Source organism: Gymnoscopelus microlampas (assembly GCF_963454915.1).
Source record: "Gymnoscopelus microlampas genome assembly, chromosome: 4".
Lineage (NCBI taxonomy): Eukaryota > Metazoa > Chordata > Actinopteri > Myctophiformes > Myctophidae > Gymnoscopelus > Gymnoscopelus microlampas.
The window spans coordinates 15,001,199-15,020,375 of record NC_139941.1 but is presented as its reverse complement, the minus strand read 5'-3'; the positions used below and the strand labels follow the sequence as shown (position 1 = coordinate 15,020,375).

The 19,177-nt window shown below is 42.4% G+C and overlaps 1 protein-coding gene across 2 annotated transcripts; it reads right to left on the bottom strand.

Annotated features, from left to right (window-relative positions):
- Positions 1-132: 132 nt before the first annotated feature.
- Positions 133-17,224, bottom strand: inpp5e (inositol polyphosphate-5-phosphatase E). 2 transcript variants are annotated; one of them, XM_084053911.1, is made up of 15 exons: positions 17,096-17,224; positions 15,499-15,725; positions 13,501-13,698; positions 12,377-12,539; positions 11,821-11,953; positions 11,476-11,658; positions 9,576-9,699; positions 9,068-9,165; positions 6,057-6,181; positions 5,267-5,386; positions 4,988-5,095; positions 3,850-4,011; positions 3,324-3,439; positions 2,680-2,816; positions 133-2,034 (listed from the first exon to the last, which is right to left on the bottom strand). In XM_084053911.1, exons 2-15 carry the CDS (start codon positions 15,649-15,651, stop codon positions 1,902-1,904), a joined length of 1,953 nt encoding a protein of 650 aa, XP_083910037.1. In that variant the 5' UTR covers positions 15,652-15,725; positions 17,096-17,224; the 3' UTR covers positions 133-1,901. The 2 variants fall into 2 exon arrangements, with proteins under 2 accessions (XP_083910037.1, XP_083910038.1); XM_084053912.1 differs by having other exon boundaries at positions 11,821-11,941.
- Positions 17,225-19,177: the final 1,953 nt, after the last annotated feature.

Sequence of the window (19,177 nt, the reverse complement as noted above, 5' to 3'; positions counted from 1 at the left end):
CCATTTCTCCAACTAGAATAATTGTACTTCATGTTTATGAGCTTGCCAGTAAATAAATGTAAGTATTGCCATATAAAATACATTTTAAACGGGCTGTGACAGTGAGTTGAGAATAGATTGACCATAAAACTGTTCAATCTTGGAAAATCAAATTCCACCTTGAGTTTCAAAACTTTTATTATGTGGAGTTAAAGTATGTCACAAAGGTGTTCTAGAAAATTAAGTAGCCTACATAAAGGTCCTGAGGAAACCATGAACAAGACAACACAGGCACTTTTCCCGGAGCATAATATGTATAGTTTGTTGCATGACTTTTGCTCAACAAGTACTGATTTTTGGCATGATTAAATATAAACCACTTAAACCCTATTGACCTGGGGTCCCCCAGGGCTCGATACTTGATCCGGTTCTTTTTTCCACCAACCCCAAATCTCCTCCCAAAATAGCCGCTCTACAAGTTCACAATACTCTACGTATTAAGCTTGTAGATCAGCTATTTTCACAAAATCTTCTATTATGACATGGACAGAATAGGTAGCCTGGGACCAGACGAATCTGCGAGTGCAAAATAAAATTGCACTCTGCGATTTGGGTCTGGCACCGCTCCATAGAGAATCCATTTCCTGTTCCAGAAGACGTGTGTAACCAATCAGGGCCCAGTATTCGAATATGGGCGACTGTAATTGGTAGTTGGTTGTAGGTCTAACCAATTGCGTCGAGGGCCATTGTTTTGATCCCGCCCCTTGGGAAACAAAACGTCCTCATGGAAGCACCAGACTCATATCCACGCAGTGATATAGTCTAGCTACGCCAGGCTACAGAATAGGTACACTTGGGTTCATGTGGTTAAGAGTGAATGACACCTGATTCACTGATCTTCATGCAAGGAACACAAGAATCAGAATTCCTTTTAGCTGAGTAGTGCAGTATGCGGGCATTCATATACTCGACAATGCGTTTCGTCAAAAGATGACAGTTAAAGGCAATGAGCTGAGACTGTTTGCTGCATTGCAAAACGACCACCAGATAATCAGTGTGGTAAACACAGGCAACTGATGCACAGAACCACTTGGCTTTATCCAATCAAGGTCATGGATTATCTGTTGAAGAAAATGGCTTTCATCACCAGGGCATGAAATCAATTTGCTCTCCCTGTAATATGACACTAATTTCCTATAAAAAGTTATGTTAACTGTGAAATAAATAGGTACAGTAATGTGTTGTCACTGCTCCTGCCTGCAGCCATGCCGTTCTCAGTAAGCCTTACTGACAAGCTTGAGCTTGTTGGTCCGCTATTTTCACCGCTTGATACGGAATATTCAAGCGGTGAAGACAGAATCTTTATTAGGCATAAGCATGCAGATGGAACCTCAAAGCCTTGCCGTACCTAATGTTTGCCACATCGTCTTGGTATACGGATGAAACCGATTACACAAAGCATTTGAACACTGACGCACCGTTAGAGAAAACGGTTAACAAAGCATTATGGTCCTTATCAACCTTGCAAGTTAAATAAAAATAATTAGATAACAAAACAATACAATTATACATTCTTGACGGTTAATCGCTTCACGTCACAGTATGTGACCGACAAGCCCTGTTTGTGTTGAGGGGGACCCAGACGGCTGTGTCTGCGTTGCGTACACATCAGTTTGTCTGACCTCGAGGTCCCTGCCCTCGGGTGCAGCCAGTGGGCAGGCAGCATCCACCTCTGCCCCACATTTCACCAGGACACAGTTACCAAAAATGCCCGCTAGAGGGCAGCCAACCACTGCTCAGTCACTAGGACACCTTGGTTTCTGCACTAAGACAACACTTGTGTTTGTGGTCTGGGGTTCCCTCCTTCCTGGGTGGTTTTCAGCAAGCATTTAGTCTGGTGTGGTTCCAGAGAGCGCCCCCTGTCAGGAGATGGAGCAGACGGTGCTACTGCCCTGGTTCTTCAGGGCCTCTTTCCTCTGCAGCTCTCTGCTGATCCTCCTCCTGATGCCTTCCAGGTAGAGGCTCCGGTCAAACTGGCCCGCACCCAGGGGAATACTGACATCCACACATTCACAAAGGCAAATAGAAAGTACATGATTATTATTCTCAACCACTGAAACCCTATTTCGTTGCTGGCGGGCAGAAACCCCCATCTCCATATTCTGACTTTTAGTTTTTTTTTGTAAATGAATGCCCCTAATTGATCATACTACAGCGTCACACAAAAGCATCAAAAGTAGCAGATTCACAAGTTCGAGCTTGCAGCAAAAAAACACAAAAAGTTAGAATATGGAGAAGGGGGTTTCTAATTTTGCTATTTTTGAATTTGAAATTGGTAAGGATACCAATTTTATCCAATCAGTAGAGAGCGAACTCATACAGAATTTGTCTCTCTCCTGATTGGATAAAATTGGTATCCTGACCTGAAAATTAAGAGCTGAAGATATGGGAAGAAAATGAAGAGCTGGAAGATGGGAAGTAGCAATGATTACTATTGTAATATAGAGCTTTAACTTTAACAAGATAAAAATATGTTTATTAAACAAAAACATACAGTATCACTTACATAACCCCTTTTAGAAGAAAGCAATGCCTTATTTGCAGAGGCAGCCGTGTTTTTGCCTTTTCAAACTATTAGGAACAACATATTTGGCGGTGGAGTGCAATGTGGCAGGCATTAGGAAATCTATTGGGACTCACTTGTCTCTCCCCGGCCGCAGTTTGACCTGGAACGCTCCCATGACGGGTCGGTGGTCCGAGGTCTTGATGCTGGAGCAGCTGGTGTATTTGACCACCTTGATGTCATCTACCTGCCTGTTCCTGAACACAATCCTGTCCTGTAGACACAGGAGAGAGTCATTGATTGATTGTTTGTACGCAAAATCAGACGTCTGAATATACACAAGCTGCAGGAAAGCAGTGGTGAAGAGCGGATGACTTGTGACGGTGCAGGGCAGCAAGGGATAGAGCAACGCCTTACTCCATTGGTTCTCAAAGTACGGGAACCCCCAGGGGTCCTTGGGGGGGTTCCAGGGGGTCCCCAGCAAAAGTAGTTAATATAGCGTTACAATATTATTTATTTTGACCACGTTATCCATTTATACGTTGGCTATTCAAGAACAGCAGATATACAAGCTCACAGCGAGCTTGAACATCTGCTGTTTTTGAAGACTTCTGAAAAATATCGAAAATGTTTGGAAATTTAGAATAATTTAGATATCTTTTAACATAAATCTTCTCTTCTGGGGGTCCCTGGCAAAACCTTCTCAGATGGGGGTCCGCAGTCCAATACATATAATTTTGGGGGTCCTTGATATGAAAAAGTTTGAGAACCACTGCCTTACTGTGTATGAAGGCGTCCGCTGCTTGGACGTGGTGTCATAAACGTCACAGCCGATGTCAAACTTATACGTGGGGCGGAAGTGAATGGCCGCCTCCTGGAAGCCTTTGAAGATAGCGCCTAGAGAGCATGTCAACACACACACACACACACACACACACACACACACACACACACACACACACACACACACACAGGAGAGAGACAAAGGTTAACCAATTAAGCCATATTTTCCAAAATAGCAATACGCAATGCAACGTGATGTCAAATTGAAGATCAGCTATTTCGCCCCAAAAAAAATATATATATTTTATTTATTTAAACTTTCACCCATAATGAAAATGCAGTGTTAATTTATCTTGCAACAGAGTATACAAACATGGCCCTTCTAATACAGTATACAATTAGTATTCGTGTTTTATTTTATTATACAGTGTGATTTTTGCATGGACGCAGATTGCAAACTGCAGTGTCAAATTCCCCAAATTCCTCATAACGCACTCTACCCAACGACTGGGCGCAAGTCGTACCGTCTTTCATCTCCTTGGAGAGCTGGTCGTGCTGCAGCAGGGGGTCCATGTCCGTGCCGACCGTCTGCTTCAAGATGGCTTCCACGCCCAGGCGCTCTTTACTGAGCCGGAAGTTGAAGTCTCCGAACCAGAAGACCTCGTCGAATCTGGTGGTGACGTCAGCTGAGGCGGGGGAACAACAAGGCTTTGAGATTTGAGACCGTTCCTGTTCAAGACCGGTGTTGAAGTACCGGTACTTCACTGTTACCAACCTCTTTTTATATGAACACAAAACAGTATGATTCAGCTCCATTTCAGTGTATTATGGAAGTATTACTTTTTACAAAAGTTGATTTTATTGTCCGCCGGGGGAATACATTTTTCTATGTTTAGCAGACTACATGGAGACAAGTCAATGAATAAATAAACAAAACAAAAAAACAGGTAAATAACACCAGAGTAAAAACTGGAGTTCCCTGAGATTTCTGAGGCGAGAAAAAAAGGACGCTCTGCTTCTAAATTCCGCCGATTTTCGCCGTTTTTTTTTCTCACGCTGTTAGATAAAGCCCCCAAGGTTGGTGCCCTGTGCTGCTGCGCTGATTTTATCCGCCAGATTTGGACTTTCACGGCATATTTTGCACCATTACGGTGCGTTCATCATCGGTGACGAGTGCCTCTAACAGCCGCTGCTGGCTGCGTGCACGCAGCGAGGCAATGCGAGGCGATGCGAGGCGACGCGAGTCATATCTCCACCCCTGTGCCTAATGGCTGTACATGGGGCCGACGGGTGCTTTAGAGTGATTGTGTGAGTGTGGCTTCAGGAAGTAAATTCCTAGCCTCGATCTCCAGGCTTTTAGTTTTTAGTTTTGCTAAAAAATAAAAGCTTGGAAATTCCTGTCCCAGCTGTTGGTGCGCAAAAGCGCCTCGCGTCGCCTGATGTGGTGCGCATTTTTTATTTTGGGTGCGCATGCGCACCTGCGCACCAGTTATGTGCACCCCTGGCTATGAATGAATAATTAAGTACAGAGGGAAATACGCACATCCAAAAAAATGCGTTAGGTGCTGAACAACAACTTCATCAGGTCTTCATCAGATCTCAGCACACAAACAAAGCATAAATTATAATTGTTAACACTACTAAGTGGACAGACAGACTCACAGGCTGTAGAGCGATATGGATTGGTGTCAGGAAGGCTTTTGGGAAGAGCTAGTGCTTCAATAATCTTGTTATAGTCCAGGATCCTTTCATAGACTTTGGCATCTCCAGCTGGAAGACAAAGACAATAGGCTTAGAATCAGTGGCTGTTGTCTGTGAACTATTCTGATCCACATTATGAATAAAAACATATATACAGTACATAGTCGTAGAATGATAGTAAGAATACTTTTTGCCATCCCAGAGATGCATGTCATCACATGGTAAGGATGCAGTACTCACAGGTGAAGTGGGAGGTGATGAAGAGGAAGGACGTCCCAAAGAAGGTGAAGGCCACGCCCACAGCACCTTTGGTTTTGATCTGGGAGATGATCCTGGTGGTGACCGTGGCGTGCTCCACCTCTGTGTTAGGCCCAGTGGCGAACAGTAACAAAATACATTCACTTAGTTTGTTGTGAACTTTGTAGATCAGCTATTATCACTACTTGTGTTTAATTTCTGAAATGTATTTGGAATCTTTGGGGAAAATGTCTATATTTCAATGCAGCAACGCATTGATATTAAGAAGAAAATGCACATCGTAATTTGTACTTATTTAAGTATTTTTTTAAAGCACGTACTTTTGAATATTTCAGACTTTTTTTTTTAAAGCAAGTACTCCTGTATTTTAACTCGGGTACTAATTTGACAGAGCATCTTTTACTTTACTAGCGGAGTAATATTTCACCAGGAGTATCTATACTGTGACTCGAGTACTGGGGTTGAGTGCTATGTCCACTGGGGTTGGGATCCTTTAGGATTTTGACGATTACGGTTCCTTAGCGGTCCGATTCCACGGTTCCCTTTAATGATTCCTATACGGGGTTCCAAATGGCTCCTTGCGGGTCTGTAACTCTGAGTTACGGTGGTCCTTTAAACTAAACATTTTTAGAACTACCGGTATTATAATTGCAAGTCCATATACCAGCTCTGACAGTGTGATAAAAACGGTTTCCGCGGAAACAGTTGCGAATGGAACCGATTCCGGTTCCTCAATGGTTGGTTCCGCTTCCCAACCGTACATAGTACTGACCTGAGCAGAACCATATGAGGTCTCTCCTGATGAACACAGTGAGGTACAGGACACCGTGTGCTGCTGCGTACAGCATGACGTAATATGGTCCCAGAGTCTCCTGGAGACGGGTCTCCCATTCCCTCCTGTGGAGACAAGCACACACACAGACAAATCCGCGGACGTGCGTGCATGCACACACATGCGCGCACGCATGCACGGATACAAGTTATTGCCAGCAATTTCATAAATGCGTGTTTTTGCCTTATCTGCCCTTTTTAACCCTAAGACTAAATTGTTGCAAAATAGCAGATCTACAACCTCACAACGCTTGCACACACAACAAGCAATTTTAGAAATGCAATTTCTTGCCTTTTCTGCCATGGTGAGCTGAGCTTGTAGATCTGCCATTTTACCTTGGTGCGCAACAAAGTACAGTACAAGTCAGCACAACTCCAACCCTAACCCCTGAACCTAACCTTTAAATGTCTAACCCTAACCCTGACCTGAATATTTTCCTAAATTGTAAGCTTAACTCTAAAAATCTTTTTTAACCATAAAAACAACCATTTCTCCTGTGAGGACCAAGAAAATTGCCCTCACACAGAATATTTCTCAAATTCTACTATACTTACATTTGGCCCTTTTAGAATGCCAACCTGTTCAGTATCTTCTATGTATCTATCTATATTTTGGCCCTAGAATAGTAGTCACACAGCAGGGTTCTTTAGTCGAGACAACCACTTTTCTCAACTACAGCTGTCAATCTAACAGCTGATCTGGATCTCCCATGCTACATTCACTGTGTCAGCTATGTGTATTTGTGTAACTATGTTTGCGTCTCTCTTATCTTTAGTCCAGACCTTCTATGACCATTTAGGAGAGCATCCTTAACTGTGTATTTGTCTCTCTTATAATTAGTACATACCTTATATGACTATTTAGGATAGTATCATTGGTACAATGTGGGGTATAAAGACTGTGTAACATGGGTGTTTGGGAGGCTTGTGCCCCGATGGGCTGCTGGAGCAGGGCTGGAGCCCTGCTCGTCAGTGTTGCTGTATGCTGTCTCTCTGCCGAAATCTTCCTAATAAATGACCTTAAAACTTCATCCGAACGGAATATTATTTTTCCATAACAGTTGGCGTTGTCGGCAGGATTCATATTTCATCATCATAAACATAATTATGATTATGGATACTGGATCAAAAGAACTTAAGGGTGAAGGATTTTTTGGGAAGAAGATTTTTTCAAAGCAGCGCTTCCAGACCCAAAAGCAGGACAGTTGCACAGCTTGGAACCTGGCGATTGGATCGTGGTGAAGGACCTGAGACGACAGTACTGGTATCAACCTCGGTGGACGGGGCCTTACCAAGTTCTGGTCATCACTCCGACCGCGGTGAAAGTAGCTGAGAGGGATACCTGGATTCACGCTTCTCATTGCAGCTTCTTCAACAAACTACACGATTGGAACCTCGCAGATAAATATATTCTGTGATGACATCAAGGGAACAGCTTCAAGCCGCAGAGGAAAGTAGCAGAGCTGCAGCCATGAGATGCAGCACCAACAACATCAACAATGACACCATGCAACAGCGGAGGTGACGAAACCGACACCTGGTCAACCACCAAGAGACTTTGCCACTGCAGGAGGACTAGCCACAGAAAAACATGCTGGATTTGAGAACCACTAGCCGAGTGGAGCTTGCTGTCAGAGCTCGCTGTCAGAGACATAACCAAATGGACCCGTACGCCAAGTGAAGATGGAGGAAAGAGCCATGAAGACTGGAAAACTATATTCGATAACTAATGTTTAAAATATTTCTTCGTACTGCCTAATCTCTGGCAAATCAACGTCTGGAAGGGTGAAAATCAATTATGGTGTGAGTCCATTCAGAGAGAATCTGGAAAAAAACTGTACAGGAACTGTACATAGTCCGTGTAGACGGAGAGTCCGAGGTGGGAGTCCTTCCATTTATGAGAAATGGTAAACAACTGTACTTAAATAGTGCATAGAATTGGTAAATGCCCTCAGCCTTGAGAAACAGAGATTTAAGGTACAAACAGAGATAGATTTGACATTATACTAAATTGTATACAAAATTGAGCGAGAAGCTCTCAAAACTCTCAAACCCAAACAAGTAGATCTATTTTGGATATTATGATTAGGTTAACGGCAGAGTCAGTGATGCCTTCTGTGTCAGGCAATTATGCATCAGTTCTAAGTCGCACGTCCTGCTGTCTCCTGATATTTTTGTCTGATTGATCATACAGTAAATGGGTGAGAAAATATATAGCTTTGTCATTCTAAAAATCTCCTGTGAGTTGTACATGAATATGATTATTCATGTACAAAAACAAAAAATTCTGGAATGTAATGGCTATTTTAGAATGCCAACCTGTTCAGTATCTTCTATGTATCTATCTATATTTTGGCCCTAGAATAGTAGTCACACAGCAGGGTTCTTTAGTCGAGACAACCACTTTTCTCAACTACAGCTGTCAATCTAACAGCTGATCTGGATCTCCCATGCTACATTCACTGTGTCAGCTATGTGTATTTGTGTAACTATGTTTGCGTCTCTCTTATCTTTAGTCCAGACCTTCTATGACCATTTAGGAGAGCATCCTTAACTGTGTATTTGTCTCTCTTATAATTAGTACATACCTTATATGACTATTTAGGATAGTATCATTGGTACAATGTGGGGTATAAAGACTGTGTAACATGGGTGTTTGGGAGGCTTGTGCCCCGATGGGCTGCTGGAGCAGGGCTGGAGCCCTGCTCGTCAGTGTTGCTGTATGCTGTCTCTCTGCCGAAATCTTCCTAATAAATGACCTTAAAACTTCATCCGAACGGAATATTATTTTTCCATAACACCTAACACATATAATAAGAGTACAAATACACACCTGTGTAAAACTTCAACTAGCATGACGTCAGTGGGTGTACATACATTTTGCGTCATTGAGTCACACTGCAAAAGCAGCAGGTCCATTTTTAACGCTCAGGATTTTGCAGTGAGGCCTACCTGTCAGGACAGCCTTCCTGGACACCGACAATGTAAAAATCTTGTGCAAAGTCGGAGTCGGTGGGAAGCAGCAGGTCATCTAGGTTGTTTGGAAGCCCCTGGCGAAAATGCAACCGTAGTTAGTAAGAAATCCCAAATGTGCCGGGACGGATCAGACGTGTTTCAGCAAAAAGCCGCAGAGTAAGGCTTGAAAATATATCAAAACCGATAACGAACTTATAACAGAGAAAGGTTTTTTAATAAACAAATCAACATTAAACCATTCTAATAGATTGTTTATAATCGAAATTGATTAGCCTGATTAACCACATAACCTTGTATCATACTTTGTTGTACAATGGTGGTGTACAAAAATAATGACAGTAGCCGATCTACAAGTTCACAATGTGTCGCATCGCGAAACATTGTAGATCTGCAATCTTTTTTTTTTTTATCGTAATAATCGTTAAGTCATATCGCCCAGCCCTAACGCAGAGCTTGTAGGACGCTACAGCGACCTAACCCGTACCTTCTCCCCCTGCATGTTCCATGTGGCTATGTAGATCCCCACCCTCCTGTCCGGGAAGTAGCGGTCCAGCTCTTCGGCCCCCAGCAGGGCGCCGTTTCCCAACACGCTGCCCTCCAGAAAGCTCCTGCCAGAGACAGAGAGCATGGCGTCATCAGTAAAAGAGCGACAGGTATACCATTTATTGCTATTGGGGGAATGGCCGGCCAACATCGGTTCAGCGTTTCAAGCACAAAGCCGACCTGTGTGTATTTATTTCTTTTTACAAAAAAACACCTGGGTACCGAGGCTCACCTGTGTGTGGCTCCCAACTAAACCGGAGTATTGTAAAGAGAGGAAGGGTATGATGACTCTTTGAAATAAAAAGTCTACCCCCCCCCCTCCCCAGTCTGCGATCTCCCTGCCAAGGAGCAGCTTGTTACAGAGCCCCCATCTTAAGCTGTGCTAAACAAGCACCGTCTCTCAAATTGTATTATAGAATAGAATAGAATATAGCAGATCTACAAGCTTTTTTGATTGATTGATTGATTGATTGATTGATTGAATACTTTCTTGGTCAGAAATGTGAACAGCACAGAGGTACAGTAAGACATTTAGGATAACACAAAAAGTCCAAATTAATTCAAAGCTTGTGTGCTTGTAGATCTGCTATCTGATTACATAGGACTTGACCTGAGCGGAACCAAATGATGAACATGAGATACAGCAGTGGTTCTCAAAGTGGGGTCCGGGGACTTCTAGGGGTCCCCAGCTAAATTTGTTATTGTCACAATCAGTCTAATCACTAACCCTATTTTATCCTTCAGCTATTCAAAAATAGCCGATCTAAAAGCTCATGACACGTTGTGAGCTTGCATATCTGCCATTTTAGAAAAATCTTGAAATATCTTCGGCTATATTAGCCACGCAACACCGGTGTACGATGATGTAGTACAAATCAGACTTGACTGGTTAATCCCCCCCCATACATACACTCCCCACCTCCACTCTCCCATTGTCTGACAGGGAGTGAGCATTTTACACTTTACACGTGCAACCAACCCTCTGAGGCCTTCGTTAAGGGGAGAGAACTCACGCCAACGTGGCCGCATCGCCGCACCCCTGCCTCCGGCTCCAGGTGTGTTGTGCACTAATGGAGCGCTCCTATTGGCTGATGGACTAAGTGAGATTAAAGCGCCGGCGGAGGAAAATGCACGCAGCATCATTCAGAAGAAAGCACCTGAAAAGACCTCACTCACCATGCACTACATCGTTGCTGTCGGGTAGAAACCTCATAACACATAAATGAATGCCCTACTTCGTCATACAAGAATGTCACACAAAAGTTGTGAACATATTAGATGTACAAGCTCACGACTCGTCACAACCCGACACGTTGTGAGCTTGTAGATCGTCTATCTATAACGGTTTTGGACATACAAGGTTTCCACCCAACAGCAACGACATGTCAGTTACCACTGTGTGATGAGGTGCAAGAACCCAACCATTACAATAATAACTATAATAACCGCCCTACGGCCGTTACTGTTCCTTCTATACATTACATGAAATCAGCCTGTAACTGCAATTTGTTCTTGTTCGCTGATGAAGCCCTCAGTTCTGAACTCAGCAAAATCCGCTCTCTGATAACAGTCTATCATTACACCACCTTGGTAAAACAGAATCCATTATTTTTGGGTCCAAACATAACCTTAGTAATGCCAATGTCTTCGAAGGTCAGAGTTGACGATAATGCAATCTCAAGTAAAGAAGAGGTTACCTATTTGGGCTGTACGTTTTTATGAAAATCTCCTCTGCCCAAATCGATTAGTTTTATTAAAATAGATGAATGATTCTTTTTTATAATCCATTAAATCAATTAATTTCATTTCGTTTGAATTAACTGTTGCACCCCTACACACACCTGTTCCTCACATCCTGCGGTCTGATGGGGTTGAGCACGCTCAGGGTGGACTTCATGGAGCTGACGGAGGCGCTGTCCGACGACATGCTCTCCATGAGCCGGCTGTCACTAAGGTTCCTGTGCAGACGCTGCCCGCGGTGCTCGCCTCTGGCCTGTGGCGCGCCGTAATCTGCACCGCAATCCCTGTCAATAGGCCTGTCACAATTATTACATAATCGCAATTATTTTGCATAATCGTTTCCATGTTGAAAAAGGTTAATATATTTTCAAACATTTTCAGAAAATAGTGGAATAGTGGAAATGGCAGATCTACAAGCTCACACCGCTTTGGCGTGACGGCCCTACCTGTCAATGCGGTTAGCCGTCCTTAAGGTGGTCGAGGCGAAGCTCTTCTCCAGCGCGGGTAGAGGCCCCGTCGGCTGCACGGGAGACAGGCGCACCTTGGCGGACCTCACCCCCCGCTCCCCTGTGGGCAGGCCTGGTACAGTTAGTACATAATCACGATGATGCGAGATAGTCGCAATTGTTTTCGCATAATCGTCAGAATCGTTTTCATTTTCAAATTCATCTGTTGTTCATACATTTTCAAACGCTGCTACTAGCAGCTAGCTAGCGGCTACTTCAACTATTTAAAATAATTCTTAAATATGGCCTATTTTGGCTATAGTACATTATTTGTTTTGATTAATCCATCATTTCTTTGTATATTTAAGCTAACTGTCATATCTGTCCTGTGCAATTTCTGTTTACTAAGCCTAAAAGGCCAACAGAAATGTAATTTTTGTTTAAATGTTCCAATGTTCAATGCCAAAAACACAATTAAATCGTTAATAGCAATTATTTCTACGTTTATTCATCAAATTAATCGTCAACTAAAATGTCATGATCTTGACCTCCCTACCTGTGGGATCGTGTGGCGGGTTGCGAGGCCCCGTCGTCTCGTACTCCGACAGACTGTGGCCCCTGGCCCGGAGCTCAGGGGGACCAATGGGAGGCACGGCGAGGCCCTTGCCATTCCTGGACTTGACGGCACCACTGAGGGAGAACCCCATCGTCTGGTCCTCCTTAAGGGCAAGGCAAGTTTTTTTAAAATATAGCACATTTCAACAACACGGCAATTCAGTGTGCTTTACACAATTTAACATTAAGCAAAGGAAACACTATATAAAAAGGACATTTTAATAAAGCAATTTTTTTTTACAGAAATCTCAATAAAAGGCAGCGGCAAACAGAAAGGTTTTTAGCTCTGATTTTAAAGTGGTTCTCAAAGTGGAGGAGGTTCCAAATGTACCTTTACAGGTCTGTAACTCTCAAGAGTTATGGAGGTCCTTGAAATTAAAACATTTGAGATGCTGCTTCTTCTCTTCCACACTGATTTTATTCAGCTCCAGCACCTCATTTACGTTTTAGTTAATGGATGAGCGCTGTCTTATTTCACTGTTCTGAGAACCACTGATTTGACCCATTAAAACTGGGAACGCATTTGTGTAACCACTTTAATCATTATTTTATACTTTGGCTATTCAAAAATAGCAGATATACAAGCTCATGTAGATCTGCTATTTTTGAAAAATTTTGTGCAAATCTTTGAATTATATATTTTTTAAAGCAAACATTTGTAACTCAAATCTTTGCTTCTGGGGGTCCCTGGAACAACATACTTTGAGATGGGGGTCCGCAGCCAAATACATATAATTTTGGGGGCCCTTGACATAAAAAAGTTTGAAAACCACTGATTATAGCAACATAGGTTTTTTTCAAAAAAACCTTAGCATTTACAGTAGAAAACATTTTGTAGAATCCCAGAAGCAGAGATTTGAGTTACAAATGTTCGCTTTGAAAAATATATATTCAAAGATTTGCACAAATGTTCATGATTGACTCGGTGCCGCGCTATGAGCTTGTATATATCTGCTATTTTTGAATAGCCAAAGTATAAGATAATGGTTAAAGTGGTTAAAATCTAAAATGACAGATGCTTTCTCTGTCTTAATGTGTTAAAAAGAACTGAGAGCTGCAGCAGACCTTCAGGGAGTCTGTGGAAGAGCCAGTGGTCTCGGACGGGTCGGTCAGACTCTCCTGGCTGTTCCTCAGCCGCCGGCCTCTCACCGTCTCCTCCACCGAGCCGTCCGTGGCGGCCTTCGCCAACCCGGCTGGTCTGGGCCGAGAGGGGGGGTGGGGCTGGGGGTGAGGAGGGGGACCTTTCTCTGGGTGTTGGGAAACCTGGAGCGGTGGTGGAAAGCAGGTAAGGTACATTAACTCAAGTACTGTCCTTAAAGGACGACTTCACCCATTTTCAACCGATCTTAGTATAATGGGTCCTCACTAATGCTCATGGGTTACTTCCTACTCGGTCTGTGTCTCATAGGAGGGCTGTGGACACTTCAGAAACCCGCCTACCAGTGACATCATCGTTAGGCAGGGGTTTTTTTTCAAACAAGGTTTCACATTTTTTATTTCGATTTTTATTAACGCAAGAACAATTGCTTCCATTATAGCATGCTAACTTTCCAGGAATAGAAAGCCTGCACTTTCTATTAGCTTGGATTCTCCATCGATGATGTCACTGGTAGGCGGGATTCTGAAATGTCCACAGCCCTCCACTGAGACACAGACGAGTGGGCAAAAATGGTACCATATTATAAGCAAGGGATAATGCATGGGGAGGTAGTCATTATTGAAATTTAAAGCCCGACAGGGCGATTAACCACCGAGGCGCAGCCGAGGTGGTTAATCGCCCTGAAGGGCTTTAAATTTCAATAATGACTACCTCCCCATGCATTATCCCGCTTATTACACGGCTACTTAATAAATACATTTACCCAAAAGTAACAACAAAACGAAGTATTTCCTTGCTTACGGCAATGAAAGTATTCCATAAGTATTGGGCTGGGCGGACAAGTTCGCCTCGCAAAAACAAATGACGAAATGGAAAAAAACTCGCCCCAAAACACACTCGCCCCCCATTCTATTTACTGCCGATTTGCCTGTAATACCGCCGGATTTGCCCCGGGGCGACTATGTTTTGGGGCGAGCGTTTTGGTATTCCCCCGTTGTTGCGCCACGATAAACAAGGAAGTGTAGTGGATCAAATAGAATGACTTTTTGGTTATTGCATCGTCTATTTCTCACTTCAAATGTTTTCAAAAACATTCTTGAGAGCAACGTTTAGTTGTAAATGACATTGGTTGTTTGTTTACATGGCTGTCATGTTGGATAAAGCATAAAATCAAGCAGCGCAGGTTGATATGAGCAGGTGTTCTGAGTCTCTGATTAGACAGCGGTCCGTTATTGAGCTCATCGGTCATTATCCAGAAATAATGACCGATGACTGACCAATCAGAATCGAGCATTCAACCAAGCCGTGTAATAATGAGCATTAGTAAGGACCTATTATATGAAGATAGGTTGAAAATGGGTGAAGTCCTCCTTTAAGTGCAACGTTGAGGTACATTTCATTCTACTCCACTACATCTCAGAGAAAATGATTGGACTTGTTGCTCCACTGCAATTATTTGACGGCTTTAATTACTAGTTATGTTGCATATTTAGATCATTAATACAAAACATACATTAACCGCTTAAGCTCAGAATCAGAATCATCTTCAATGTCACATCACAGGTTTACAGGTGTAAAGAAGAGGGTGAAATTTAGTTTTTGTGCAAAATCCATCGTTTTGTTTGTTTTCAGGAAGAGAAGAAAAAAACAACAACCACATAGTCACAAGGTTAACTTTCACAGGTACTATTGCGGCTGATAACAATCCCAATGAAAGATCAGCCGGCACGCTAAGCCTGGGCGATTTAAAACTGTATGACGCGCATTAAAAGATTCAGGTCCAAACAAATGCTCATGTTTAAAATGTTTAAAAATATACTTTTATTTGTTTTGTAAGTACATTTTGATGCCAATTGTTTTTGCACTACTCAAGTAAAATTGTGAATACAGGACTTTTACTTGTAACAGAGCACTTCTAACACTACTAAAGTATGTATGTATGTACTTCAAGTTCCACCACTGACCTGGAGGGGTCTGAGGGCATCCTTCAGGTCCTTGCAGGTTTTGGGGTCGACTAAGGGGGCTTTGAGCGGCCTGTTGACGACCGAACTGCCTCCTCCGGAGCGAGTAGCGCCACTGAGGGGATAGGGGTTGCTGTCCTCCCCATTCTCAGTCATCCTCACATCATGTCCAACAGCTGCTGCAGTCAGCTGGACGCCACTTGTCTTGCCGGTTGCCAGCTAACAGAAGCCTGAAGAGGAGGATAAAGTTAGAATCACTCAATGTAGCGGTTCTTAAAGTGGGGTCCGGGGACCATGAGGGGGTTCCAGGGTCTCCCCAGCTAAATGACTGATGGACACTAACAGATCTCTGACTCAGAGAGAGTGCAACTGGAAGCAAATGGACCCGAGGGGTCCATTTGGTTCCATTTGCACACTCTCAGAGTTAAATGAGCAAAGATTGGGGGTACCAGGGATAAATATTGGATCAGTTGGGGTTCCGTAAGCCGTAAGGCATACCAAACTGGGGGTCCTTGAAGTTAAAAAGGTTAAGAATTACTGATGGGGTTGGAAGTGGGCTCAAACATCAGGAACAGAGCCTGCCCTTAAAGTCGTTTAAAGTCCTATGGTTGCCTGCACAATCCCAACGCAGGCGTTTTCGACTAAATCATCATACATTAGTTACTGTATTAAACCGTCCAAGTTAACAACGTAATAGTGACACTAAGTAGGTAGGGGTTAGGCCAGGGTAACCTACAGGATAGTGCAGGGGTCTTCAACAGGGGCTCGGGGACCCCTAGGGTACTCAGTGTTACTACAGGGGGTCCGCCTAATCTTTGTGTGATAGGAACTTTCTTCTTACATTAACCACTTGATCCCCATCCCTATTCTGAGGGGAACCATTAGTCAAGCAAAGAGGTTTGATGTATGGGGAAAAAGGAGCAGACCAAGTACAAGTTTTCCAAGTATTGAGGGTTTAAACGGTTAACTGTCTGAAAATACATATTAACATGACTCCAACACAACGCTTCACATTGACAATGCTGCCAAACAAGTCTATGAAGCTATCTATGAAAAGGTTTAATATGCAACACAATTTTATGCAATATGGGGGTCCCTGCTTCATCTCTCTCTGAGCTAGGGGGTCCTTGGCCTGAAAACGTTGAAGACCCCTGGGCTAGTGGTTTTAATGCTGAAGAAAGCCACGAAGCCAACACTAGAATGTTAAAGTGATGAAGAGAAGTACAGTAATAATAGATCTACTTGACCATCAGCCAGTGATCAATAGTTAGTTGACCCCCGGGTTTATAATAATAATAATACATTTTATTTGTAACGCACTTTATATTTGAACCAAATCTTAAAGTGCTTAATTTCAAGAAAGAAAAAGACTTTAAAAATAATTAAATTGAACAAATAATAATAATAAAAACAATGACATTTTAAAAAATCAAATCAACGGTCAATTATACACAGCTAAGAAAAAGTTTTAGAAGTTAAAAATAAAATAAGTTAATATTAAATCGCTAGCAAAGTTAGCACGCTGCTAATGTTGACAACAACATATGTAACCATAAACATCATGACATGTATTTGTATTGACTTAATGCCCTGCAGTTACCTCGGACCATGGCAGAGGGAACAGCCACAGTTAAACCTGTCTACTTAGTTATTTCCAGATGGAATACTGTAGTGTTGGAGCTAACGGATTAGCTACCTAGCGTTAGCATTAGCTTTTTGATGACTGTCTGCATCAACTTCCTTAGCAACGTTTGACAACATGGTGTGTTGTTACCAGTGTTGCCAGACTGTGTGAGAGAGCTGAGCAACCAGGTCTAGGAAAACAAGCCCAAAAGCTCTTTAAATCTAATATACATCGGCTGTTTGAAAATAGCAGATCTACAAGCTCACAACGTTGTGAGCTTGTAGATCTGCTATTTTCAAAAACTCTTGCAATAAAATATGGAATATACAAACACAAATGCTCCCTGGCACAAAACATTTTCATGAAAATATTTGAGAACCACTGGTTTAAATAATACATTTTTTTTAAATGGAAACAAGCCTAAATAAGCAACTACACTTTAGAAAAAAGCCCAAAAAAACTCAACCTGCAACTACCAATACTTACAAGCAACTTACCAGAAAAACTAACCCAAGGTCGCTTATAATAAGCCGACATGGCAACACCGGTTGTAATAAGCCGACATGGCAACACCGGTTGTTACCAAGAGAGGCACGGTGTTGAGAGGAACATGGGTCACAGCGCTCCCTTGTGGTAAGGGCTATGCGTACATGCAACTCAAACAGGGGTCAATGAGCTGACCTACATTGGCATTGAGAATGCAGTGATAGATTTTTTTTTTTACTTAAGTAAAGTAGCAATACCACAAAGTAGAAATACTCTGTTACAAGAAGGCATGTGTTTTCAAAATGTACTTGAGTAAATGTACAGAAGTATTAGCATCAAAACCTTTTTATGTTTCAAAATGTGTGAAGCTTTCTCAACAATTGCTGATCTACAAGATCATAATGCACAAATTCCAGATTCAACCATTGGGTGTCACAGGGCTACTGTATACACATCACCAACACTCCAACACAGCCAAGCATATCATTCAGACTGGATTGTGTATTATTATTGATCACAGCAAGAAAATATCAAATTTGAAACAAATGAAGAAAGCTTGCATACTATGACTGTACCTTTTTAATGTCAAGGACCCCTAGTTTGGTATGCACAATGCCTCAGACCCCCATAACTCTGAGAGTGTGCAAATGGAACTAAATTTAGTTCCATTTGCACACGAAAATAAAGCATGGCCCAATATTTTTATTATGAAAATTATTCTGTAATATGAATGTTTTTTTTTTGTATTTCATGTATTTTATCTAATATATTTTATTTCCATTTAACATACATCAGTTTACTATTAACTATTAACTATTATTTACCTGTTATACTGGCAATTTGCCTTATGGTGCTGATACACTTGAGGTGGTTTTACTTGCCTTTTCACTTAACTCCATGTTATTAGATATAACACAATAATCTAACTATTATTGTAACCTCCTCAGGATGTAACTAACACTAAATGTTATTAAATAACACTATTATTCTATTCAATGTGACATTTGAATGGCATGTAAGCCTATGCAGTAGTAGTGGATAGGAGGGATTATTGTCCTACCTACATTACACAGTCAAATGTGTTAATCTAACCTTGAGCCTGTACAGATCGGACCCGATAGACCCTTCCATCTGGTCCCATTTGTAAACACTCAGTTCAATTAAACCTCAGGATTTGTTTGTGTACCGTTGCATTGAGCTCTGCCAACTTGGCACAATGGGGTGCTATTCAACCCCGCAAACAACGAACACATTGAGTGTCACGTCGAACGTGCACGAACAATGTCAAGGTGTGACTGCTGATTGTTAACCCTTTCAAAGCGGGCTTTGTGTGGGCCTACTGTATACGAGAAATAATCGTTGATAGAAAGGCCTTTTTTATATATTTGCGTCGGCCTGGCCCCGGGGTAACGTGGCCTGCTGCTGGCCTCCGTTGCTCTATGGATTTCCATGGCATGTTGCTGGATCAGGGCTTTTTATTTATTTATTGGGGACAAAAGGCCAGTGTGGTGGGTCATGTATAAAAGGAAACTGTTAACCACATAGGGTACAGTTCAGCTCAGGAGCAAGAGA

Excerpts from the sequence above, each read along its gene's own strand:
- inpp5e (XM_084053911.1), bottom strand. The coding sequence starts at position 15,651 with ATGACTGAGAATGGGGAGGACAGCAACCCCTATCCCCTCAGTGGCGCT. Across the intron at positions 9,700-11,475 it reads CCGCAGGATGTGAGGAACAG|GAGCTTTCTGGAGGGCAGCG; the intron begins GTGTGTGTAGGG and ends TGTCTCTGGCAG. Across the intron at positions 4,012-4,987 it reads TCCATATCGCTCTACAGCCT|CTGACGTCACCACCAGATTC; the intron begins GTGAGTCTGTCT and ends CCCCCGCCTCAG.